Genomic DNA, 26,668 nt, shown 5'->3' with positions numbered 1-26,668 from the left:
ACGTAAATGCAGTACCGCCTATTACCGCAAAGGGGCAAACTGTGCACAGTAGTGAATTTAAAGTGAACGTAAACGTACTTACTTTTACACTTTTCATACTACGAATCAAAAGCTAATTGTTGGGATTTCTTAATAGTGGACGAGAGAACAAAAATGACCAAATCTGCTGGTGTTATTGGAGTAGCGTAGCTAGAAATTCTTGGTCCCTCGCCAGGGTTACCATTTGCTATCTGAAGTAATACAGATCCCTCACGGCAAATTTTGCAGACGATATAGATGTGATGTCCCCCAAGCGTATAAATTATTATTTTTTTATTCAGGGGCCTATATCAAATGCTAGGCCCCTGAATCTGCCAGGTAATCCATGCCCTTCCAACACATCTGCTCATTCCCTCCATCCATAAACACTTTCATTCATCAGTGACTGCCTTTCCAGTATATACTGTACAGTTTTCCTGGAGACTATCGGAAGAAGCACAAGGCACATGGACAGCCTGCACTGGATGAGGGCACACAGTGTGACAGTTTGGACAATTCAAAGATGGCAACTCATATTTTTGATTGCTGGAGGAAATCTGTGTGAATATGGGGAGAAATTGGAAACTCCTGAGACCATTTTCTTTGGGCCAAATGAAAACAGCCCCTTCCAGTGCACTGCTCCAGAGCCCCCTGTTATTGTTTGCATTGTGATCATTAAAATTTGGCAGACTAGCTGGGCCAGTTCTAATGACCTGACTGACTTCTGGCTGTATTTTAAAACTAGAGGTGATCCAATTATCATTGAGTAAAGGTGTAAAAATTGCTTATCTGAAATAGTTCCTAGATTATTCGAGTTTGACACATGACAATCATTGCATGTGGATCTTCTGCTGAACATGCACAGCTGGTGGTCGAGGTGAGTGATGATAAGATGAACAGTGCAATTCTCTATATAAATCAATAAATTATGAACATTAAATAATAAAATTAGTGTGTGCCACTGTCACCTCACGTCTTCAGGGTTTGGGTTCAAATATCTTCTCAAATCGCACCCCTGCCTTGTGCCCTATGCCATTGTTTTGCAAACCAGTCCTTGGGGCAGGGAGCTAGGAGTGAACAAAAATATGGCCCATCCGGGGGGAGGGGGTCTAATCGGTTATTCAATCTGGTGTTAAGAGAGAACTGGTTATATTCGCAGACAGCACAGAGCACAAGGATAGGATGAGAGAAATAATTTAATTTTTTTTTCAAATAAAGATCTCTTCAGCAATTTAAAGCTATATACATTTCTGCCATTTATCAATTCATCTAGTCATCCATTCGTTTTCGTTTCCACTCCCAAAAATTAATGGCCAAACTATGGGACATATATTTTGTTTTACACTAAGATGCTGAACTGAACAAGTACAGCAAAATGACATTCGTCAGTTGAGGCCAGATTCAGCATGACTAGTATGAAAAGTGTGTATACAGAAAGAGGTCAGCGCCGTCACGCTGTCAAGCCGATCGCCGGCTCCGCTTCGCCGGAAAGGGGAGAGGCGTCTGCAAACTGAGCGCGGGGGCGGAGCCGGCCCGCTGCCTGCGCGTGACGTCAGGCCGTTAGAGACCAGCCGCAAACGCCCGGAGACCGAAAGCTGCCATAAACGCAGGCGGGTGCCACTTCAAGGAAATCGGAACAATAAAGCGTCCACGCTGTCAATGTTCAAATAATGAATTTGGGCGCCATGTTCCAGCCGAAGCTCTTGCTTTTGATTTACTTTGTAAGACATGCCGGGGGTAAGCAGAATTATTTTATTTTATTGAAAGTGTTTCGTGTCTTTCGGTTGAAACAACAGGAGAAGGAATGGGGAGTGAAGGCGCACTAGAGAAGCGGGGTTAGCTGCAAAGCCAGCTAGCTAAAGAAGTAAACTGCTGGGAACCTGCTGCCGTCTGTGGGCGGAACCAGGGCGCGTCGGGACGCTTTCCCGTAACCGCTCGGCCGGCAGGAACCGCGGCTCCTGTGCGGGCTGAGCAATTTGTCGGCCAAAAGTTTTCTGGTCAGCCGCGTTGTAGAACAGTGGTAGTGCGAACTGTACAGTTGGAGGCTAACTAGTTACTTCTCGCGTACAATATTTAGTAAGATAGGGGGAACCGAGCTGTGCGTCCTGCAGCTAACTTGATAGCTAGACCGGTTTGCTACGACACTGTCTTACACCTGGGTCACAGTGTTGTGAGAGCCCTGTGTTTACATCCATTTCTCTCCGAGTTCGTCAGTACATTTTCCCAACGAACTGTAATTTTCCCCGTCGGACTGGGGAAACACTTTATCGAAACTGGCAACGTTTTTTCAACACGAAATGTCAGTAATAGGAAACGTAATTGGTTCTCTAATGTAATGTGAGAAAACACTTAGAAAAGGTGTTGAAATCCGGTTTTGTTCCTGTATGAGGTTAGCTCGTTAGCAAGCTGGATGACAGCTGACTTTCTGCTCAGTAGTGCGTACTGCTGCTGCATTAGAGGCACACTTGCAGCAAGCAGGGTAAATGTGCTTTTCGCCCTTTCAAAAATAAAACTGAGCCTAGGTCTATGCTAGCATTTGGGTGAAGTATTTGATATGCGAATCGGCGCTGTTCAATTATTGACCTTTTTATTCGGAGTACGCCACGATGCAGTTTATTCAGATGGAAATTTCGTGTGCCGACAGATAACCGGGACTCGTGTGTAAACACAATTTGTACCCTGAGCTACATATTTTGCTTAGGAAAACAAGTTTATAGAAAAGGCGGAAGTGAATCACCTTCTCGTATACTGTCGTGTAATCACAAAATACACCTTGTCTCTCTAAAAGTTGTTCACACAGGACGCGGTTTTTTATTTTAAATTCAAGCTAGTTATATAGTTATTTAATGGGTATGTAGATTGTGTACAATCTAAACGTATATGTAGTTGATATTTTATTGTATATTTTTGTTTCTGGTTATGTATTCCAGCAAATTAAGAACGTTATTCAATGATACAAGCAGGGTTCTCCTCTGGGAATTTGTAACTGTCTTCTATTGCCAGTCCTCTATTATTATTCTTATTTCCTGTTAGCTGCTATGTTTATTGCAGCACAACATATTTTCCTGGGAGGACACTCCCTGCTTTTCGCCCTCAGAGGCATGTGGAGCAGTTGAACAGTAATGATAATAGAATTATACCATTGTTGATTTAACGTTATGAGTGTTTTCCTCCTTTTGAGGATATTTATCTTGTTTTATAAGTAAATTGAGGTTTCTTCGGTCTGCTACAAACATCTGTTATACGAAATGAGAATAAATAGCATCTATAAATTAAGTGCCTCTTTATTAAAACCCCAATTTATGCTTTTCTCCATGCAAGACAAGGCTTTAATACCTCACCAGTCTGTGGTTAGATTATCAGTGTAGAATTCGTATTAGGCATTTTGGATATTTTGTTTTTACTGCAAAGATTTATAAATCTGTAATGCTTTTATGCAAAATGCCCTTTTGTTTCGTATACATCCTTGAATTCCAGCTTGAAGGCCTTTAAATTAAATCTTGTCTATTAAGTGGCCTGTAAGGACTGAGATTTGCAGATGACTGAGATTGAATAGAGTATCACTGAAAGACCTTATGGGTTGTCACTAGTTCTCACAGGAATGTCCTGTTAGTATACAGACTTCTGTTACCTTTAGAACTGATTAACTTGTACTTGCAGTAGTGCAGATTTTAGAACCGCAGAACAGAATCCTTTAATTTCGCCCTTCATTTATACTTCTGTAATCTGTGATTGATGCATTGAGGTTTTGCCAATTAAGTGGGAAGTGTTTAAGGTTCTTTTTTTGCTACATCAATATAAATTGATGTACAGGTAAGTTACAGTGAGAAGTGTTCTGTATTTGTGGCTAAAAGCCCACTGTATGACATCGAGACACTTGTAACATAAGCCCTAGTTTTGATTGGAATGATTCGTCTGGAGTTTTCGATTACATTTTATACGCTAATGGTTTTGAATTTTTCTTTGTTCTGTGTTGCTTCCCATAAGCCCCACTCAGAAATGCACTGCCATGTTAAACCATTCTAGATATTAACCGGAGAGGCTGTATGAGTGAAAGTAAATGTCCAAATCAGCCAAACTGGACACTAAATGGACTTTTCCCTATTAACTCCCTTGTCCAAAGTTTGGGTAATTATCCACTGACTCCCATGTGTGAATGGAGCAGGAAATTATCTGGAGTTTTCACTTCGAGCGAGTGGCTGTGTTGGTGATGTTTCTATCATGTGACTGGTGCAAAAATAGAAGAATGTAAACGGGCAAAAACTTCTGTTCGTAAGGGCCGTTGCCGAGATTTGTCTGACAGATTCAAGGAACGACAGACTCGTTTGTGTATGATCAGATGTCAAACCGGCTACACGAACGAGGTGTAATTTGAATTAAGGTGCAGGCGAACTGCAGACATCTTTGAAGTGCTGTAAACAAAACAGTGAGATTTCTGTGGCTTACTTTTTGCAGCATGTCCTGCTTCCTGTATGCTCTACCCAAGTGACACACCTCGTTTAGTCCAACCCGAGCGTTTCTAGTAGGTGTGAACACACCCAGCACGGACAGTCTGTGGTTGTGGTTATGTGAAAGGGCAACTCTGGAAAATGTCTGGACCTGATTCTCCAGATAATGTCCGCAGTTCATGTGTGACAACGACTTAAAGATAGAACTTAAGAAATGTTCCTGATATCTGCTTGCTGTCATTTTATTTCCTTAGTGGTGTTTTAATTCCAAATCTTTGAATATTATTGTGTAGGAGCTCTGCAGTCCAGGACTACCAGGCTCCAGAACAATTTTTACCCATCTGGTTACTCAGCTCTTGTACTGTACAATACTGCCAGTCACTACTGCTAGTTACTTCTGACTATTTACTATATTTTACTAACTACTCTGTCTGCAACAAAATATTACACTTATTTTAATACATTGATAGCCACCTTACAATGGTGCTACACCTGGTCTTTCTCGCTATTTTTTTACAAGTCTTGTTTAATTTATTCCCAGCTTATTCCAATATATTTATCTTAGCTTCCCTTTTTTCCTGCTTGTTTAGCTTCTCCCTGTGTATTGTATTTGTGATTGTATGTGAGCTCATTTGAGGTTCTCCAAGTATTTTATTGTATAGATTTCTCTGCCATACTGTGCTTACAGCAAATACTTTGTCTATACAAATGGATGGTCTGCAGAGGAAATCTGCAGTACCATGATGGCCTGTGTGGCCTAATGAAATGGGCCAAAGGGCTCAGCTGTTTCAGTTGTGGAGACTTTCAAAGGTAAATAAGCAGTATTGCACAGCTGAACTGAAACTAAATCTCCAGGTTGTATTTTCCACAGACACTTCATGAGCAAAGTTTCCCATAATGTTGTGTCTTTGTCAAAAGAGCAGGTCCACCTGATGGGTGGCCTTGGGTAATTACTGATCTGAATTATCTTACAAGGTGTGACAATGATGATGGTTATTGTGTAAATTAGTGTCTATTCCCATAGAAAACAACTGCAGTGGCTTCTTTAATTATTCAGTCTGCAGGCAGAAGAGCCAGCTAATCTCCGCCTGCTGAGAGGAAATGTTATCAAATTGTTTCTAGCGAAAAGCCAAGCTTTCTCCTGTGTAAAGGTAAAAAAAAAGCATGCAAAGAAAATACGTGTGATTAAAACTAAGCTGCACAAAAGTTACTAAGCATTAGTTTTTTGTTTTTCTCTCTCCTGAGGGAAAACCCTGTGTACCTTTACCATTCTGGGTTGCTTTATTTGTCCAACAGTTTCCAAGGTTTTCCAACAAAATTTAACTTTGATCAGGAAAAGGTGAAATGTCTCTCTTCTCCCTCACAGTGACTAAGCTGGACTGAAAAGGCCATTAACAGGCTGGATTTACAGCATATTGCTTTGGCTGACACACACTTCAGTCCTGGCTGTGTGTAAGGCTCTGCATATGGCTGCTTTTCTGTCCTTTTTAATTTCATCCTCAATCTGAGATTTGTTGTTTTTTAACGGTGCTTTATTTTGTGTTTCTTACATGTGAGCTATGACCATGCCAAAAATGCTGCAGTGCTGTAAGGCCAGTTCCCTGGCTAATTCCCAGCTATGACTTTCAGTATCATTAAGAATAGAGCATTTTTCAAATGCCTACGAGCGTAAGATACAAATTGGTTTTATTGGATCATGAGTTACCCTGTTGATATGCCAAAGAAACATGAAATGACTGCAAATGAAAATATCAGCATATAAATGTTTCTGAATGAGGATGAGTGCTGTGATATGTATGAATGCAGTTAGAAGCATGAAGTGGTTAGAGCTGGATTCAGTGTGGCCATCTGACCTCTCAGTGGGGATTGCAGGAATATCTGTGACTCTGTGTATACTGATGCTATAGGAAAGTTTGCTAACTCTGTATTTAAATACATTTTTTGGAATGTATTTGTATCAGTTCTGCGATGGGCTGGCCCCCCATCCTGGGTTGTTCCCTGCCTCGTGCCCATTGCTTCCGGGATAGGCTCCGGACCCCCCGCAACCCATTAGGATAAGCGGTTTGGAAAATGGATGGATGGATGGATTTGTATCAGTTAAAGTGAAGGATTCTAAGATAGCATGGTCACAGGGTGTGGGCTTCCTTCCTGTTGGCCTGGAAAGTCAAGTTACTGGTCCAGACTGGCTGTTGTCTAGCCCTGTGCCTGCCTTTGTTAGTTTTCACATTTGAACATGTTCTTACAAAGACACTAAACATTGAATTCATGATAGTTTTAAGTACTGGTTCAGGCATGCTTTCTGCCCCGTTTGGTTGGGTGGTGATGAAAGCTTCACCCTATTGCTGAATTTAGCAGATGAAAATTATGGTCCATATGAAAGCCTTTGACTTCACTAATTGATTGCATAAAGCCAAAACATTAATAGATTAGATGCAATAGATACACTAATAAACTATTTACCATCTTGGGCATTGCATAACTTTCTTGTGTTATCTAGAGACTGGAAAATCTGCTGTTGTCTTGAATTTTTGTGTGTTATTTAAATGGTCACTTTGCATGACCTTAGATCACAAACAGGACCAGATATCTTTCTGGGGTTGCTTTAGTTTTGGAAACCCTGTTGTAGACGCTGTCTTAGACCTCATCGGGCTTATATTTTTACTACTAATAGTGGGTGGTAGTGTCTTCGTTCCAGGAAATGAGTGTGTGTAGTTTCCCAGTGGAGGATTTATGAAAGTGCAGCCTAACATGTACTGACATGCTTCACAGTAGAACATTGTTGTTGTGCTTTTTTGACTCTTGCAATTCACAATAGTGCTGGCCTGACTGATGTGGGTTTTGTCTTCCAAATATGCATATGTTTCATTGCCCACAGGTAATCAATTTTCTGCCTCTTGGTTCTAAAATTCAACTTTTTACTATTTTTTTTTTTTTGCTTTTGGGGAAACCAGTGGTTACCTTTGCTTTTGTCTTCGGGGTGAGAGATGTGTCTTTGAGAATTGTTTTAAAACTGTCCTGTTGGCTGTGATTTTCCCAGTAACACTGACACACCATTTCGTTCCGTTTCAAAGTGTTTGGTGATTTTTGCATGCGTAGTCTTGTCCCAGGTAGGAAGTGTCCTATTGTAGCCAATTGTTCTGTTTCTAAGGTTGTGTTTACCATTCATGTTAATCTAATTTGGCTGTTTGAGTTTCATGGGCCCCCATATCCTTGAAAGCAGGAAAAAGCACTGCTAAAATAGGAAACTGAAAACCGGACCCTACCCCATTCTTCTTTTTGTTGTTGTTGCTGTTGTTTCTGCTGTTGTTGGGCATGTTTATTTTGTAGTTATTGCTCACTCTACTTGGGATATTCTACTAATGAGATGTAGCTGCAAACCATTGTATAAAAACTCCAGTGAATGCTGTTTATTGTAAATCATGTGTAAGTTTGTGTTAAATAAATGCAGTTGTCATTTATATGTACTATTAATGATGTTGACAACTTTAAACAGTTTGCTGTGAATTTGCATTTTTGCTTTGCTTTGTTTTAATTAGTTTGCCTGACAGACTGAAACCTCTAGGTTTGATCCTTATTCCTTAGAAAATATCTGCAAATTGAGGCCTGGGAGATACTAAGCAACTTCATTGTATTTTACTTGACATTTAATTAGACCTTAAAACAGTGCTTGAATCAGGTTGTTCTTATGCCGGATATGAATTTCTTGTAATGATAAATAGTCCCCAAGGGTGACAGAGCCAGTGGTGTCAGGCATAGAGATGAATGATTGCGAAAACTGTGAAAGAAATGAACACGTTGTTGTCATCGTGAATTGTCACCATGTCCGTTATTGATGCTTCATGTACAGTGGAAGGCTTTTTAGGCTGCCCCAATACTCTCATTTATATTGATTTATGAAGTATATGTATTTTATTGGTGAGATGTTGTCATTACTCGTGAGTGTATTTTTTGGTACATGAACAGGGTGTTAAGTAATCTAATTCATGGTGTGCGTTGTATGGATACAATGTACTAATTTTAAGAACTGCAAAACAGATTTTTGCATTTTAAATAGTCTACTGTTTCAGCTGTGGCTGGATGTCATTGTTGGTGTTTTTCAGGTTTGAAAGCAATGAAAAGCAATGAATTTTTCCACAAAACATCCATTTCCTGCTTCTTTTAGCAGCAGAACCTGTTTCTGTAGATTTGTTATTCCAGAATGGTCATCCTGTCCTGTAAACTGCACCCTCTAATCTCTGATCTTGTTTTTCATTGTTTTTATGTTAGTTGTTTTGCCCTGTATGTTACAGTTGGAGCTTTGCATCAGCCAGGCTGTGTGGGCTCGGTCTGGTGGCAGTGTGGGAGTGGCTTTGTCTCTGGAAGTGCCGTGGGTGCCCTGGAGAAAAGAGAAGCATAACAGCAGAACCTCAGCAGAGTTCAGCTGAAAATCTCACATTTCTTATCACCAACATGCAGCAAAGTAGTTTATTTGACACAAAGCTCAAGATTCAAGGTTCTTTATTAGTCACATACATTGTCATTCACGTTCAACTCAGTGAAATTCATCCTGAACCGATCAGACTGCAAAAATTTAAGTTAAGGAGGTCGATAAGTTAAGTTTTTAAAAAAGAAAAATCAAATAAGAACGGGGCGGCATGGTGGTGCAGTGGTTAGCACTCATGCCTCATACCTCTGTGTCCCAGGTTTGAGTCTCCGCCTGGGTTACATGTGTGTGGAGTTTGCATGTTCTCCCCATGTCGTTGTGGGGTTTCCTCCGGGTACTCCGGTTTCCCCCCACAGTCCAAAAACATACTGAGGCTGATTGGACTTGCTAAATCGCCCGTAGGAGTGGATGGTGTGTGAGTGTGCCCTGTGATGGGCTGCCCCCCTCATCCTGGGTTGTTCCCTGCCTCGTGCCCATTGCTTCCGGGATAGACTCCAGACCCCCCGCGACCCAGTAGGATAAGCGGTTTGGAAAATGGATGGGTGGAAGATAAGAATAAAGTTGTAGTTTCAATTAAAAAAGGAGTAGTATTCTTAGATTTACAATTTTGCAACTATGAATGTGCAAATTTTGACCAGAAAGTACGAGTCACTGACATTTGTGCAAAAAAAATAATGTATCAAGTCCCAACAACGGTAGCGACAGTGACCGTGTTGAGTGATCAGTCCTTGAGTCAGCGTATGAAAGGGAATTTAAGATGGGGTGACATGTCCTGATTAAGGAATCGTATGGCCTGAGGATAGAAACTTCTTCCGAGTCTCTCTGTTCTGGCCACGATACTCCTGAACCTTTTCCCTGAGTGGAGCAGCTGAAACAGGTTGATGCTGGGATGGGACAAGTCCTTTATGATCTTTATAGATCTCGTCCTGCATCTCTTGTTGTAAATGTCTTTCAGAGATGGGAGGGCTGACCTACAGCAGCGTTCTGCTGTGCGAATCACCCTCTGCAGGGCTTTGCAGTCCTGAACACAGCGACTCCCGAACCATGATGTAATGTTCTGCGTGAAGATGCTTTCCATAGTGCCAGAGTAGAAAGTCCTTAGGATCATTGGAGAGACTGCAAACTTCCTTAGCTGGTCCTTAGGACCATTGGAGAGACCCCAAACTTCCTCAGCTGTCTGAGATGGTATAGGCACTGCTTTGCCCTTTTGGACTCAACTTGAATGTGTTCAGTCCATGTCAGGTCCTCTGCGATGTGGACGCCCAGATAATTGAAGGTCCTCACCCTCCCCACTGGAGTCCTGTTGATGATGAGGGGCTTGTGGTGTCACTGCTGTCTCTTACTAAAATCCACCACCAGCTCCTGGGTCTTGCTGACATTCGGCTGGAGGTGGGTTTTCCTGACACCATGATGCCAGGTTCTCCACTTCTCTCATGTAGGCCGTCTCATGGTGAAAGCCATTGATTCTCACAAGCTGGCAATCGCACTAATGGTGTCTCACGTCAACAGCCCTCATCTGAATATTAGGGAGTTAGATTTGCCAGCCTACCACTGAAATTAGTTGTCTTCTTCATATTAAACTCAATTCGAAAGCACCCGGTATTTCAAAGACTAATTTTATGTTGAATTGCACAAGAAAGTGTCAGATTGTGGTGAGGTATAACTTGATGATTATTGTGTTTCTAAGAAGGAGAATTCAAAGAAAATTCTTAGTGATGATTTTATTCAAAGCTGTATTACTTCTAGCTGCTTATGTGGTTCAGGTGAATGGGGTTACTTGATATCTGAGGAAGCAGACAAGCACCCGGGACAGGATGTCAATCCATTGTCCATTGTGGGACATAAATGCACACTCGCCTACACAACTACATGCCGCAGACAGTTTAGGTCTTTTAGATTGCCTGACTCTCCATTTGTTTATCCTGCTGGAAGAAACGGGAACACCTGTAGAAAACTCGCACCACATAGAGAAGGTATATGCCCATGTCACACACGGCAGGGTTGGGATTCAGGGTTTGGGCAGGCTACCCAGCATGCTGCAGCAGTTACCGTCAGGTCTGGCGCCATGCATTCTCACGTCAAAATAAACGAAAGGCGTCTTGAGTTTCTGCCGACGTGTCTAGTCCTAAGCTCCGTGGTGCTTCCTGCAAACACTGGCTGAAAACACTGCCACATCTATTACGAAAGAGCTTTTTATGTGTAGGCAACATTCCTACTGTTTTTCCAAATAATACTCGAAGCACCGTGATTTTCAGTCCAACTATATGTTCTTGTACATATGTTTTCAAATATTTTGAATGGCATAATTTATTAATATTGAAAAATGTATGCGCTGTAGTCATTAAGTTCCAATTCAGCTACTACAAAGGTTGGGCAGGCTGTTTACTAAACTGAGGAGACTGGACTCAGACTCAGAATTGGCCAACACTGATGAAATTTGGCCTGACTTTCTGGCCAGGTGCAAGATCCCTGGGTTTGGGTTTCATGAGTGGGTCAAGCTTCTGTGACCTTCATTGACATTGCATGATAGAGACTGACCAGCTCTGTGAGCCAGAATGATTAAAAATGGCTTTAGTCATCAGAGTAGGCTATGTTTACCCATGCTAAGTGTATGCCTTCCTTTCTGCCCAGTTGTCAGTGATAAGTGTGGGCTGTATAATGAATGACCAGCTGCTGGAATTTCTCACCTCAGTCCCATGCTGCTCCAGGAACCCTTGTGCAGATTTATATGTGTGTTTTTTCTCTACTTATGAGCAGGTGAGATGGAGGAATGGGGCCTAATGCAAAGCATGCTTGCAGCAGAAGTTTTTATCTACCTCTTCACTTTGCCTGCCTTGTGCTGAATTATTTACATTCATTTTATTCTTACTTAAACATAAGGTCTTCCCCCTTGCCCTGGGCCTTTGTGAACCACCTGCTCCATTGACTAAAATTATATTTAAGTAACCTAGATCTTCAGCTGTTTTTTTTTCAGTAGTTAAATCTGCTTTCCCCTCAGTGCCATTATATAATGAGATTAGGGGTTAGTTTTCAAACATGTGTGATGATTCTAGGAAAATGTTGTGATGCTGGAAGTTGTCATGGCAACCCTTGACTGCCCTCACTCCCTCATTAGGTCATTATTAGGCTGTGGCAGGTTGGCATCTAAGAGACTTTAGATGGCAGCAGGGTTGAATGAGGTGGGTTGATCTTTGGTTTGAATTCCTATTTCTATAGGTACCATCGTGGCATCTCTTGCACACCTGTCAATTTCTTCCTTGTTCAAAAACAGGATTTTGGCAGTGTTAAATTTCGCAGTAACCACAGAAGTCGAAACATACTGTGGGGCTTCCCTGAAAAGTTCAGTTTTTTCCTTTTAAAGAAATATTTGAGTACTGCAGTTTCTGTGTGCAGAGTTTTGTTTTTGAGTCTGAGAACGACAGTGGCTAACCAGTTTTATTAGTGTCATGCCCGGCTCGTCCGCTCCTCGTGTGTGCCACGCCCCCTGATCACCCACGTGTTCTTCCCCGATTTGTACCCAGCTGTGTCTAGTTACTTTGATCAGTCCTGTGTATTTCAGTCCGTGTCTTACCTCAGTCCTTTGTCTGTCATTGACGTGACTTGACGTTTTGTCCTGTTCGTCTCCGATCGATGTCTCCTGAACCCAGTGTCCTGAATAAACCCCTAGTTTTCCCTGATCCTGCGCACCTTGCCTGCTTGACCGCCTGTCTGTCTGACCCGTACACCTTGCACGTCACAATTAGGCCATCTACAGTCTGCTGGTTCTGTAGCAGATTAAGGAGCTGATATTGGGAAAAAATGTGCTTCTTTATTGTCTAGCTTTAAATTGATGATAAAATATATTATAGGGGTGTATACTGCTACAGATATGTGATCATAATTGGTAGTAGAGATCAAGGGATTTAGACAGGATTTAGGTTATTATGAATGTTATGATGTTACAATATGCAAAAATGCATCTGTTAGTTTGTTATAAACGTGTCAACAGATGCATTGCCTTTGGTTTACAGCTGTTCTTGGTTGTCTTTCTATATAATACATTTCAAAACAAATTTTGTTTTCTCTGTTCTGTACAAACTCAGTACAGCAATCAACTCGAGAGTTTGTGCCAAACCGTAACTCTGATGTACTATTGCATCCCTAGTTGGACTCATTCAGTTGCCTGATTCAAACTATGCAAGTTGCTACCCCAGGTTGATTAGCAAGGGAGTAGTAAACCACATTACACCATTTCTGTGATACATTGTCAAGACATTGGCTTCTGTACTGCCTGTAGCCTACTTTTGGTTAGCTAAACAAATATATACTCCATGCTTAAGTAAAAAAAAATTAAAAGTCGAAGTCCAAATACATCACAACATATTTACGAGCTGCTCCACTTGCTGTTTGGAGTTCTTCATAAAAACTGCATGATGAAGCCAGCATCGTAAAATCATTGAGATGTAAAATAATTGCAGTCTTCTTGTTGCAATGCTAAGAACACAGTTATAATTATGCTAATGTTGTGCTGAGGTTGAAGAGGGAGCATTACAGTTATGCATGGCAATGTAGAAAGAGTACACTCCAATAATAAGAACTACAGTATAGTAAACCCATATTTATTATTGTAATGTACTGTATATGATTGTATGTGTTTTACATGACTGGTGGAGCAGCAGTTTTGTTTACATCAGCATCACCACAAACCCATGGGTAATGTGTTGCGCTACGGCATCGAAAGACGACGGGAATTGCCCTGTTATAACCTTAAAGGATCACTGTTGTAAATGAGATCCATGGTTGACCAAACTGTTCTGCGGTGCATGGCTGTAGGAATGTAGTTTCTGCGTGAGCCATTGCAGTGCCTCACTGGAAACAAGCCAGTTAGAGCAGAGCTCATCAACATATTAATGACCCCACAAAAAAGAGCAATTAAAAGTACTTAAAAACAAAATGCATTCTATGGCACCTTCAACCAGAAAAGTGCTTTACAGTACAAGGAACATGTAATCTGGTATTTGCTCAGGTAGGAAATAGCTGGTGTGCAGGTAGCTGCAGAGAAGGGACTGTCTATGGAGTCTGCAGAGCTGAGGTGAGGCCATGTATTCGTGCAGAATAGCTGTCAGCTGCCATCTGTCGCTTAGCCTCTGAACTGTCAGCTACTAAAGCAAACTGGGCTGTTTCAGATGCTTCTTTTTTCCAGTTTCCTATTGTACACGCAGATGGCCATAAGCATCCTCGGAGCAGGAATGCTTAAGTCAAGAGTCCGCACGCACTCATCTGATTCACCCGGGTTGTTTGATGGAGAAGATAAACGGGGACAAGCAGCAGTTCAGTGTCAACTGTTTTACAGAAATATAAATGGCCATTTACATCTTTCTATTGCACTGGTGGTAGTTTTTTTTTGGTAGCACCACTTAGACACACAATGTAGTATTATGCTATTACTTATGTATTAACCACAAACTTAAGTGCTAGTTCCAAACTGTCACGTTTGTTCATCATTAATTGTCATGCATCTTTTATCTCAAGCCGTTTCTGTATTTGTTACTCTATCTGTTAATTCTGTAAACCTTCGTGAACTAGCGAAGGAACCACTGAAGGAAGTAATGCAGGAACAAATAATGAACAACATGTAAAATACTGATCTCATGTTTGTTCAATAATGAATTGTGACGCCTCATATCTTAGTATATCTGTTAATTCTGTAAATCTTAGGGAACTACTGTAGGAACTATTGAAGGAACCAACAATCAATAACAGAAGTGAAATACTGATGTCATGTTTGTTCATCATTAATGAATCATGACACATCTTTCATTTTAAGTAGTGACTAGTCGTTGATTTATTCATGATTTGTACTTCAGTAGTTACTACTAAGTATTCCTGTCACCTCATGTAAAGTATTACCATGTTCCCCTTCTGGAATATTTAAACACAGGTAAGAATTACACAGTAGGGGGTCTTTGTGGATTTTTCTCATATAACATTGAACTGCAATTTGGCTAATTTCCTTCAGCAAATTACGGTACTTTCATTTTGTTTGGTTCAGTATATTCCAACCCCTGGTTTAGCTCTGCTGTTTAATTTTGGGGAGAAGGCATCCTTTTCCTACAGTTATTTTCTGGTTTCATATGAAATGTTTATCTGAGCCCTATTCTATTTCAGTGGTGTTTTTTTGTCCAGCCTTCTAAATAGATTTTTTTTCAAACCCCAGGAGGTGAGAAGTTAAGTATTCTGTTCCATCTTCCCTTACTGTTTTAAAATGCCCTGTTCCTGTTTACCCATTTCTGTGAAATATGATTAGTGGTAGTGGTGTGGTACTGTGATTTTTAGCTGTTCAGCAGCAAACTTTCCTGGTGGAATGAAAGTACCAGGCGCCCGTGTGAACTGCAGAAGGGAGTCACTGGTCTCCTACTGCCCTGGCTTATGTGACTGACTGTATCAAGCTCCCCTCTACATCTTTAGGCTAAAGCCCTGTTGCCTTGATCTGTCCACTTGACTGCCCAAGTGGGCTGTAAGCAAAGCAGTCTTGTCAGTGTGGGCTTCTCCTGGCCAGTGGCCACTGGGACATGCCTTATGCTTTCTGGCTCCACTTGCGCTGGGGCATGGATGTGCCTCATTTGTACTTGGTCCATATCTGTCTGAATTTACCTCACTAGCCTGCCAGGCAACAAAGGTTCAGCTCGGTGCCCTCTGGTTTTCAGGACCTACGGAGGAACTGGAAGCAGCCATTTAGTTAGCATTGTGACGAAGTTTCACTTCTGAATCCAAGTTTTATCTTTGCTGTGAATCTAGTTTGATTCAGCCTTCTGTATATGTAGGCTGATGCTGATGAAGTTTAGAGACACGTTGGACAAATCTGTGGGACTCAGTGCTCAACCAGATCTGCAGCAGATTTACTTCTTTGCTAGAGTGACATGGCAGACAGGTTTATTGCAAACCAGCTACCTTGTGGCATGGAAGGCAGAAGGCCATTCAGACTGCTGGAGATCTTTCTTGTTCTGCTTACTGGACTGTGACGGTCAGGTTTGGGTGGGATGGGTGTGCACTGTCACCTGGGCAGTGGTCACCAGGTGGCAGTTCTTCCTCAGGTATTTAGCTGATTTGAGATGCACCTACATAGATGACGGCATGAACAATCTGAAACAAAGCTGTTTTTACTGCTGTGTGCTCTGCTCTGCTTGTCCGGTTGTGTCTTCAAAATTCCACTTGGCAATGCTTTCAGGGGCTGTTTGGTTACTCCCACAATTCATTCATGAAATGTAATGTAACGATTGCCTTGTTAGTTTCTATGGGGAAAATGCCTTAAGCTATTTTGTTGCAGATTTAGAGGACCTGTTTCTGTGCATAAACTACTAGGCAAACTTATAGTTAATTTGTTGTCGCGTCAGACATGGATTATGTGCTTGTACGTGAATATTGTTATCGAAGCAGCTTTCGTTACCTTCACGTCTGTACCAGAGGCATCACGAGGCTTGGGCATTTGGGAATGAAGCCCCCAATGTATCCAAATGAGCCCTGAATGATTTGTTTGGCTCCAATATTGTAACTACCATGCTCTCACCTGGACAACTTGGGCTAAGCCCTGCATATCTTAAAACCCTACCGGCTGCCTGGTCTGTAACCTTTAACACTAGGTTTACCACATGTTGTTTAGTAAGAGTTGACTACTTTCATTTGACAAGTCTGAAGGAGAATTGACTAACATTTGTTTTAATTTCATGGCTTCACACCAATGCAAAAGTATATCATGCATTATTTATTATGACTCATCATTACAAAAAATCCTGTCTTCATTAGTTTCCTTTCCAGAGGGAACATCCTGCTAGAACTGCTGTTGAGTGACGTGCTCGGGCCGACAGATTGCATGTGGAGCTGGGAATTGGAAAGCCGAGACAGACAGGGGCCTTGTTTGTTGTGGGAGATCGATGTGGGGTTTGAGCATTAGCTTTATGTCAGGAAATAAAACGCTTTGTGCCCACAGGAGACCAGGGGTCGCAAACTGAATTCATTGCTGCACCTAGAATATGTCTGTTTTTTGACTAAATGCATTATTAGTTCCTAGAAACTTTCTGTTCATATTTGTATAGATATTGAGGAAAAACCCTACATGATTAAAAAAGATTACAAACTGCTTGGATATTTGTTTGCATACGGAGTGTTGTTGGTGTGCCTGTATGCGGTCTGTGCTTCGGCAAATGGACATGAGACCATTCAGCTGATTGCAGCCATAGTGTCCTCTGTTACAATGGAAGCTTTCCACAGTGAAGCCCCAGGAGAACACGCTTCTCTTTGAATGAAAGACAGGATGTGGGGGGGGCGGGGAGTGGAGGGGGGGCTGGGGTAAGCCTCTACAAACATTAACAGAAACATCAAGCTTTACACGCACACTTGTTTTCCTGTTTGAAGGGTCCCCATTGACCGTGCAGTCTAACAATTTCTCACTGCATTTCATCAAAACGCAAACAGTAGAAAGGCAGACAACAGATCGGTTCCCTCGCATTTATTCCGCAGGAACATCCACATCATATGTTTAACCTTACTGTTCTCAAAACTAGCAGACAAAGTGGACAGTCCCATGTAATGATTAGAGACACACAGTCAAACACACCCTCTCAGGGAGACGGATGGGGAAGCTGCCCCTGGTCTGACGTGAGTGGGGTTGCTCGTCGTGAAAGGCCTAGCTGAGGTAATTTTGTCATGGGCCCAGGAATTATGCACAGCAGATCCACACACACACACACACACACACACACACACACACACACACAAAAAATTGCTCTCTTGTTTATCAACTGTAAGGAACCACAGGTAGCCGCTGCATTGCTGTGTAAGATTAGGCGTTGCTATTTTGGCAAGGTGTGTCCCAGTACTGCCTCCATACTGGCTGGTTCATGGCTAACTGGCACTCTTCCTTTCTCTCTTGCAGGTCAGTATGAGAATCCCCTGAACAATTACATCCGCCACTATGAGGGCCTGTCCTATGACACAGATGTTCTGCACAACAAGCACCAGCGGGTCAGGAGGGCCCTGTCCCATGAGGACAAGTTTCTCCACCTTGACTTCCATGCGCATGGAAGGTCAGTCTGTCTGCTTCTAGCAGGGAAGGAACAGTGTTTACTGTTGCACATGACTCTACTGTATGTGTCTTAATTACAAGGATGGCCCCCTTTATGTAATGTTTATTTTAAAAAGCATTATTTCTTTGTGTATGTTTGCTCCTGACTTGGCATTCCTGGTGGTATGTTCACTTGATCTATAACTGCCATTCTGTGGGTGTTGTAGACATTTGGTTGTCTTGGAGAAAGCTAGGCTGTATCAGACTGGCCTAAATATTCCTACCTGAAGTAGGAATGAAGCAGCAGCAGTCGTGTTGTTCCTGCTCTTTGCTCCATCCTGGAGCTCACCTGTGGGCGCTGTGATACGCTATAATCCACAGGAGTCCCATATGAGCGGCTTTTCGGGACAGCCTCTTGCTGTACCCCCTGACGCGGTAGAAAAGTTCATGGAACACACAGGAACATTAACCCTTTGATAGTCATGAATGCTGGGAATATTCACCGTTGTATCTTGGCTGCCTGTTTATATGGTAATTCCAGGCGGAAGAAGCTAAGCAGTGATTGATTGAGGCAATACTCACATGTAGCCTTTGGCCTGCAAACGTCCATGCTTTTCCAAGTCTTCCCAGGTAGTGTTTAATGTTCAGCCCCTTTCGATCTCATTGTCAGAAGTGTCATATTAAATTTGTGGTAAACCATGTGAAGCTCTTTTTGTACAGTTGACTTCACAGCCTTGAGTCTTGTCCTTTTTGATCTTGACAAGCATCCTTGTCACTGCTCTCATTTTGAACCTTCTTGGGGTTGGTCGTTTTGGATACGATTGTACAACTTGCAGTTTTTGCTCCGCGTGACACGTGGCATCCACACACGGAAATGCCACCATCCACGTGCAAACTCGTTTGGGCCGATGGTTTTGCCCACACATGAGCAGCTGGCACCTGGTGAAGATGGTTTGGCCTGAAATGCAACTTGGTCTATTCCTGCCCCCAGTTCACCAGATCATCCACACAAGGTGTCATGCTGGGCTGACTCGCATGCTCTTAGTTACAGGTGAAGATTCACTAGTTATCTCCCGCATGTAAAGCACCTTTAACTGTTAAGCACGTTTATTAATTTATCCTTTCAGCTAACGTTTTACTCATCCTTTAACAAAGGTTCTTTACAGAAGTCAAACCAGGGGCTTTTTTCGATTTTTATTTTTACATTGAAAAAATCATCATAATCATATTATTTGGTTAGTTCTAACAGTTTGTAACTTTTTATAATCAAATTCAGAAAACTTATTGATGTTTTTACCTGTCTGGTTGTTCTGTTTGTTTAACTTCATGAATATAGCCCTAGTTGCTGGCATGATGTTAGAATTCAACATAAAATAACTAATTTACCTGCCACCACTTCCAACTAGTGGAAGTAAACTTGTTGTGTTAGCAGCTTTATACAGTATGGAAGAATGTGGATGACTGTTATTTATTCCTGAGTAAGATGGTGACAGTGTTGTGCTGAAGCTCTGTGTGCCAGCTTTGGGAGCCCCCTGCATCTCCTCCGCCTCACTGTGTGTGGCTGGTTCTCAAGGCCTAAAAATAGCTCTTTGCCCAAGGCCTCTCCTTGCCGGCTCTCTCGCTGTCTGTTGCCGCTGATGCCTTAATCAAAGTACAAACGTATGCGCACACACTCGCACTAGCATGGCTACAATCCATCATACTATGACATGCTGTTGTGTATATTTGGCAGTCATGGGATTACATATTTTGTTTTCCTTAAATCTATTTTTTTTCTCTACGAGGATCTGTAAATGTTGTTTAGGTTGAATAAGACCTCCTTATCCAAAAGGGCCTTTTTTGACCCCCTGCTTTGCCTCTTCCTGTTTCTTTTGAATGTGTGTCACTCCCTTTTAGCATGTGACAAACACTGAACTCTTATCCCAGATCTTTCAGCATAGTGTACAAGCCTGAAATTAGCTGTACTGATTGGTTATTGGCTAGCAGCTTAGTATTGTTGCAAAAGGTTCGTGAGATTTAAGATTTGTCACATGCACAGTTGAACAGATAAAACTCTTAGTGAATTGCACATCTGGTTACTGCTTAGACTGAGACAAATAAGTTAAAAAAAAAAAATTATGCTCTAAATTAAAACTGGGGACAGGTGGAAAAATGGATAAAGTTAAGTCTATATATATGCTGTATGTACAGAAATGATAAATTTAAGGTATGCAAAGATGGATAATAAAGGTTAAGTAAGACTGTTCAGAAATGTGTTGTATTTGGTGATGTAACGCATGAAGTATGTTATGGTCAGCTTGATTTCTCTCTCCATTAGGCATTCAGAATCGGTGCGCTTACTTTCTAGTTAGGTGGAGCCGGTGTTTTGTTTCTGGGTTTATGTCACTTAGGTTAACTGGGACAGAAGGTTTGCATGGGCTGTAACAGTCAGTAGTGTTTAGGATTTGCCTTGCAGAATGCTATCTTATTCTGTAGTTTCTTTAAATGGAATTGTCTTTGTTTGTAATAAAGCATTTTTAACTGCCTTTTCTGTTTGGGGAACCCAGCCGGATGCTAATTCACTCCGTGAACCGTTCTCTCAGCGGATGGGTGTGATCCCCTATGGGAAATTAATGCAGTTACTGCTGAAATACGAGCAATGTCACAGAAACAGCTAATAGGATGTGTTTTTGGGCTTTGCTCTGATTTTATATTGTGGTGTGATATGTGGCACATGTCTCCCTGGCTGGCATTTGTTGATCATGGGAATTCCCATCCACAGGGTGCTGTGAGACTCCATCCACCTAGGGGGGCATGTCTCTTTATGGATGATATGACTGCCTGTGTAGCGTCAGCACCTGAAAAATTCTCTGTCCAAATATTTGTTAATATTTTATTGCTTGAATTGGAGCTGCCACATTTGTAATGGTAATATGTGCAATTATCACATCCCATAGACCACAATGGTCAGCTGGGTTGAGAACATCGACAAACTACGCTGAAACGTTGTTAGTCTGTGACGGGAAACAAAACTTCACAAGTCTTACAGTTTTAGTGGTTGTTACTTTGCGCGACTAGTTAGTATGTTACAAAATCCGTCTAAAGTTTACTGCCTCTGCTTCTGCATGAGTTTTCTGACCCTGGTGTTGGGGTCATTCATAAACAGTGTGCTGGGTTTGTGAGAAATTTAACAAAACTGAGTGCGAAAGAGAAAAGCGAACGAGAACTGGTCACCAAAAGACATTAGTCATCCACCGCATGGAAATATTTCAGACTTCATAGGGAGAATATTGAGCAAAACCAAGTCACAACTTGTGGCAAGATCACCAACTTCCTTGAGAGAATTGTTTCATAAGCATTGAAAAATTTAGGCAGAATTGTCATAATATGGCAGCATGAATATTTGAATATTTTTTTCCCAATATTGTGCAGCCCTTCCTTGAATTTAGTGTGTTTTGTGTATCACCTGCTTTCTGTAAGTAGAATTACTGTGTGTGTGTGTGTGTGTGTGTGTGTGTGTGTGTGTGTGTGTGTGTGTGTGTATATGTATGTATATATAATAATTTTTTTTCTCCATTCTTAAATTCTTTGCTATTATGCTGAGCAGGGAGGCAGTGTCCCGTAACTCTGAAAACTTCTGCAGTTTTTGCAATTTGCACATGCAAGTTTCACCTTCTGTGACCTGCTTGCCCAACATCCAATATGGTCACTACCGAACAAAGTGAATGTCCATATCTCAGGTCCTCTTTGAACTAGATGAACTATTGTATAATATATACATTTCCATACTTTTGGTGCAATGAATCCATTTTGGGTGTTTTAAAATAATGTTCAAGGCCGGATGTCATTTTCAAGGTCATGAAAATGAACAAATCGAGCGCTAAAACAGATTTATTCAAATAAAAGTCAGACATTAAGAAAAATACTTGACTTGGTTACATTAAATATGTATATAGAACATAGATCTTCATATAATTGTTTGTGCAGCCTGCTTCACACTTGCAGAATGGGGCCTAGAAAATTCCATCTCGATAACATTTGCAGTGTCCTTTGCAGCCACAGTGGAGTAGCAGTGAGCGTCCCTGACTGGCATCTGCCAGATTAGTCCAATATGGCACCCACATCTAGGGTCTGTCATTCCACTCCCATCCCCATTTGCCTGGGTCAGGGACCTTGGGGGTTCTGCCATCTTCAGATGTGCACTTCTCACCGCAGCTTTCATTTTGCATGCTGATAGAAGGTATACTGAGTTTGGTGGGATGGAGTCAAGTGATTTTAGGCTGTGAGTGAACATCAACTTCATCGCTTTATTGACTGAGTTTGCACTTTTAATTTTTGCTGTATATAAGCGCAGCGAAGTGCTCCAGACTTTGCACATGCAGAGAGTCAATGTTGGTGTGATGGCACCAAAGGTGTCAGTGACCTAAAGAAACAGTTCATGCATTCTATGCTCTCTTTTTACCAATTCCAAACAATGTTTCGTCATACTCTGTGTGTGCATGGAAGAAACGCTTCACAGTGTTGAGGTCCCAGCTGTTGACGGATCTGATGGACTGGTATCTCTCTGAATATCTTTCCTGACCCGCACCCAACCCATAGCTCTGAGAGATTTAGCTGATGGAAATGACAAATTGCAAGAACAACCACATCATTGTTCACTCTCCTTAAACAGGCTTTTGTGTGGCCCTCTTTAGCAGCATGAAACTAATGGAGTATCATTCGTGTGTCCGCTTCTTCTTGCTGGCAAGGAGGCAGTGCTGTTATTTCAGTTGTTCTGTTGCTCACCACAGTGTTGGCCTTTGTTGTGAAGAGGTGATATCTTTGATTATCCTCATACGCTGGTTCTCTGTGCTGCAAGTTTCCCCATGTTTGGCACTAGTCTGTGATTTGAGACTGACTTCATTGTGTCCCAGACTGCATCTACCCTTGTGCTGTTTGTTGAACTTCCATCCATCCATTTTCCAAACCGCTTATCCTACTGGGTCCGGAGTCTATCCAGGAAGCAATGGGCACGAGCCTGGGAACAACCCAGGATGGGGGGCCAGCCCATCGCAGGGCACACTCACACACCATTCACTCACACATGCACACCTACGGGCAATTTAGCAACTCCAATTAGCCTCAGCATGTTTTTGGACTGTGGGGGGGGGAAACCCCACGACGACATGGGGAGAACATGGAAACTCCGCACACATGTAACCCAGACGAAGACTCGAACCCGGGTCCCAGAGGTGTGAGGCAACAGTGCTAACCACTGCACCACCATGTTGCCCCCGTTTGTTGAACTTAGTTCTTCTAACTTATTTAGTAACTAACACATACCTCAAATATGGATTTCTGACATCATAAAATATGAAGTGATATTACACAACAGTCTAGTGTTAATGGGAGGTGAAACAAATTGCGTTATTGAATAATGGAAGTAATTTTATGCCTTTTTATGCCTTGTGTCTATATTTGCTCCCGATGTGGCAGTCCTGCTGCTATGTTCTCTTTATGTATTACTGCCATACTGTGTAGAAACAAAGATCCACAGTCTCCAGTGAAGTATACAGTATTTTGATGGTATTTTCAACAGCAATTCTGGCATTTCAAACTCTTGACAATAAGATTTACGAGTGGAGGAAGGGTGTCTTTGCAAATTTGTTGCCAAGATTTAAAAATACCACAGTAGGTAAATATTACCTTAATACTGCTCAAGCCTAGAAGCAGCTTTAAAGCTGTTCATCAAAGGTTACCCATTTCACATCACTGCGTGTGTTTGTACTTGTTGCAGTACATCTGCCGTCTGATGGAATATCATTGCATGCACAGACTCCGACTGTCTGTGCCCACAGACACTCATATCTCCCAAAATCCATTATTTCAGGAGCATGAAAATGCATTTTTTTCAGAAATTGTGAAATTTACCTAAATCAACCTTTAGCACCACAAATACAAACCTATATTTACTCAGCCGTCTATGAATGTATTCATGTTTTAAATAGTTACATGGATTGTTGTCAGCAAGGCAAATATGTTTGTTTCAACAAGATACAAACTAATCATGCTTTATATGCACAATTAACAATAATTTTAGTTGGCTAGATGTCACCATTGTTAAAATCTACAAAATTAAGTAATTCATATGTTAACTAGTACACACACAAATACTAGTGTAGTAAATGACAAAATATCTTCATCGGTCAGTTGAATCTCAAATGCTATTAGTGGACATAGGAAAACAGGCATCCTCTTATCTATGGTAAAAGGATCGCAGTCATCAAAAAGTGGAAATACGTGCTTTTTCTTGGACAGTGATGAAATGTATGTAGACAATGGTCTGCATGCAGACTAATGACTTGTGGAAAAGTGAAGTATGAACTTAGCTTAACATCACTTAGCAGCGTTAACATTGGTGTGCCATTAAACACTTTTTATGCAGCCAATTGCAAAAATTCAACCAATTTGTTGGCAACTATTTTTTTTTTTTTTGCCAAATTAACAATGTTATCGATCATCAATCTCGCATTGTATCCCAATTCATAAGCAATTGCCAGGAATTTGCTTGGGAGAACCCCCCCCCCCCTTTAACCATAATTTTGAGTTGGTTGCTGGAAGTTGACTTTCAGTGCTGGGTTTTATCTGGTTGTAGCACTTAACTCTCCAAAGGAATCCTGCCCGTGGCTCCAGGTTTAAACATATATGAGGATGCAGCTTGTGCTTCTTCAGGGCTTCATGGATGGATGAGAGCCTGTTCTGGGGAGCAAGTTGGGTTTTTAAGATTCAGCTCAGCCAGCGGACCAAATCGGAACCCACAGTGGGCAAAGCAGTAATGCTGCAGCAGAGTGGAGCTGGCCGACAGATTCCGACACCCCTGACGACCTGTGTGCATCACTCTGGTGTCTTGCCTGAATGGGATTAGTGTAAATCATACTTTTTAGCTGCAAGCTGAAAGTCAGCAGAGATGAACCTGCCAGTTGGATGAGGACGACTCATGGTTTGTTTGTGTGGGCCTTTTGCAGCAGAAGTGTGTTGTACTATTTTCGGAGGGTTGACAATTTCTTCTCTCGTGATGCTTTTTCACTGACAAAGAACCGGTTCTGTTCTGGTTCGCATACCGGTTCTTTTCAGAGCCAGGCGCCAACCAGGAACCTGTGGGTATCTTCATTTTCTTTATCTTGTTTATTATTTGAACCAGCATTCACGCTTAACCAGCCTTTGCTAACTCTTCCACCACTTCAGCAAACTCTTTGCTTTTCCTAGTAATGTGTTTAAATTTGGTTTGGAACTTGGTTGATGTCCAAATCGACACCTGTAACTTTGTTTCTTTTAGGGACAAGAGAATGAATATATTACAGACTCTGCTTTCGCCTCCATGTTTGTTCCATGCCTGTAGGTAGAGTAGTGCACACCCACTCATGATGTCATTGCAGTTCCCATTCAGGACCTGACTATTTCTTGGTTCTTAATGCGAACTGGTCTTTTGATTCAGAACCAAGCTACAGTTTTTATTTTGTTGGAAATTCGCAGAACTGAGTTTGCAAACCAGAACAGAGCTGGTTTTCTGTCAGTGTAAAAGCGCTATCAGGTTATTTAGTTCTCCTGTCTTTGGCTGGGCTGGTTTGAAGGTCCCATCTGGGTCGTTTGACTGGAGGTGACCCTGACTGAGCAGTACTCTGCCTGCCTTTAGCCTCACTGCCCATCCCCAGTCAGCCATATCCATTTAAACACTCGTCTCTGTGGGAGCTGTCAGCTCGTCTGTGTGATTTTGGTAGTCTTAAAACCTTGGTTTGCAGGATATGTTTTGTGGCCTCGAGTTAATCTTGCATTATCTCCCTGTGCGATTCAGCCACCATGTGCTTTGGTTAGCAGTGGAACCGTATTACAGACGCGGACATTAGATGGGCGGTGTATGGCTCAGTGGGCTAGGACTGTGTCCATGATCAGAAGGTGTCTGCTTTGAATTTTGGGGCTGGCAGCCTGATATTCCTGTTGGGCACTTAAGCAAAACTCTTAACATCCCAATTGTTCCATGGGCACCAGCATGTAAGCAAGATGGGACATGTAAAAACGAGCATTCCATTGCGCCTGTGCTTGTACAAATAGCAAACACCACGAACAGAAAAGCTGCCCTGATTAGAAGGATAAATGTTGTTTAGTTTCACTTTCAAAATGATTTTTTTTTTTCTCCTCTCCTTTCTAACATGTAACTAATAAAGCCGGTTAGAACCAGTTTTTCCTTTATGCATTTGGTGTGGCCTGTCTTGTTCCTGGGAATTGCTCAACATCCTGCCTGCAGCCCCCTCACCCCTACCCCCGCCTACCCTGGGAGCTTCCTGTCAGTGGCATGTGAAGGTCTACGATGGGTTATCACTATAAATAATGCAGTTTGGACCCATTCCTCTCAGGCAGCAGCCAGCAGGCATCGGACTGTCTCCATGGTTCGCATTCCAGGTCATCCTGAGTTCCGTTAGCAGCACGCCTGCCTCCATGATGGCCTCTCTGTTTCACCAGGAAGCCCTAACACTCCAACGCATGCGGTGATTCCTGAAATGAAATTGCATATTCTAGAAATGGAAATGCTTGAATGGCAGCAGTGTATTAAAGATGGCTTCTCTGGCTTCTCTTTAGAGGGGAGAGCTTCTTATGGGTGGGGCTGCTTGTGGAGTCTGTTCAGCAGCTGGCTGAACTGAGTCACTGGTCGCAATACCGTAAATTGAACATTAAATTGGGAGCTGGTTCTGAAGGGATTAATTTGCAGGTAACATGAGATCAGGT

At 42.0% G+C, this 26,668-nt stretch overlaps 1 protein-coding gene across 2 annotated transcripts in view; it reads left to right on the top strand.

The window, feature by feature from the left end:
* Positions 1 to 1,583: 1,583 nt before the first annotated feature.
* The window catches only part of adam10a (ADAM metallopeptidase domain 10a), a 59,646-nt gene continuing 34,561 nt past the window's right edge, over positions 1,584 to 26,668 (top strand). Inside the window, exons 1-2 of one of the 2 annotated variants that reach the window (XM_049031402.1) lie at positions 1,584 to 1,755; positions 17,801 to 17,951. In XM_049031402.1, coding sequence (XP_048887359.1) covers positions 1,689 to 1,755; positions 17,801 to 17,951 — 218 coding nt within the window. In that variant the 5' untranslated portion in view covers positions 1,584 to 1,688. The remainder of the gene's footprint in view (positions 1,756 to 17,800; positions 17,952 to 26,668) is intronic. The other variant, XM_049031401.1, reaches the window with a different exon arrangement.

The sequence above is a fragment of the Brienomyrus brachyistius genome, chromosome 11, assembly GCF_023856365.1.
Source record: "Brienomyrus brachyistius isolate T26 chromosome 11, BBRACH_0.4, whole genome shotgun sequence".
NCBI lineage: Eukaryota > Metazoa > Chordata > Actinopteri > Osteoglossiformes > Mormyridae > Brienomyrus > Brienomyrus brachyistius.
Note: the sequence above shows the minus strand (reverse complement) of the source record. Positions and strands in the feature narration are given on the sequence as shown.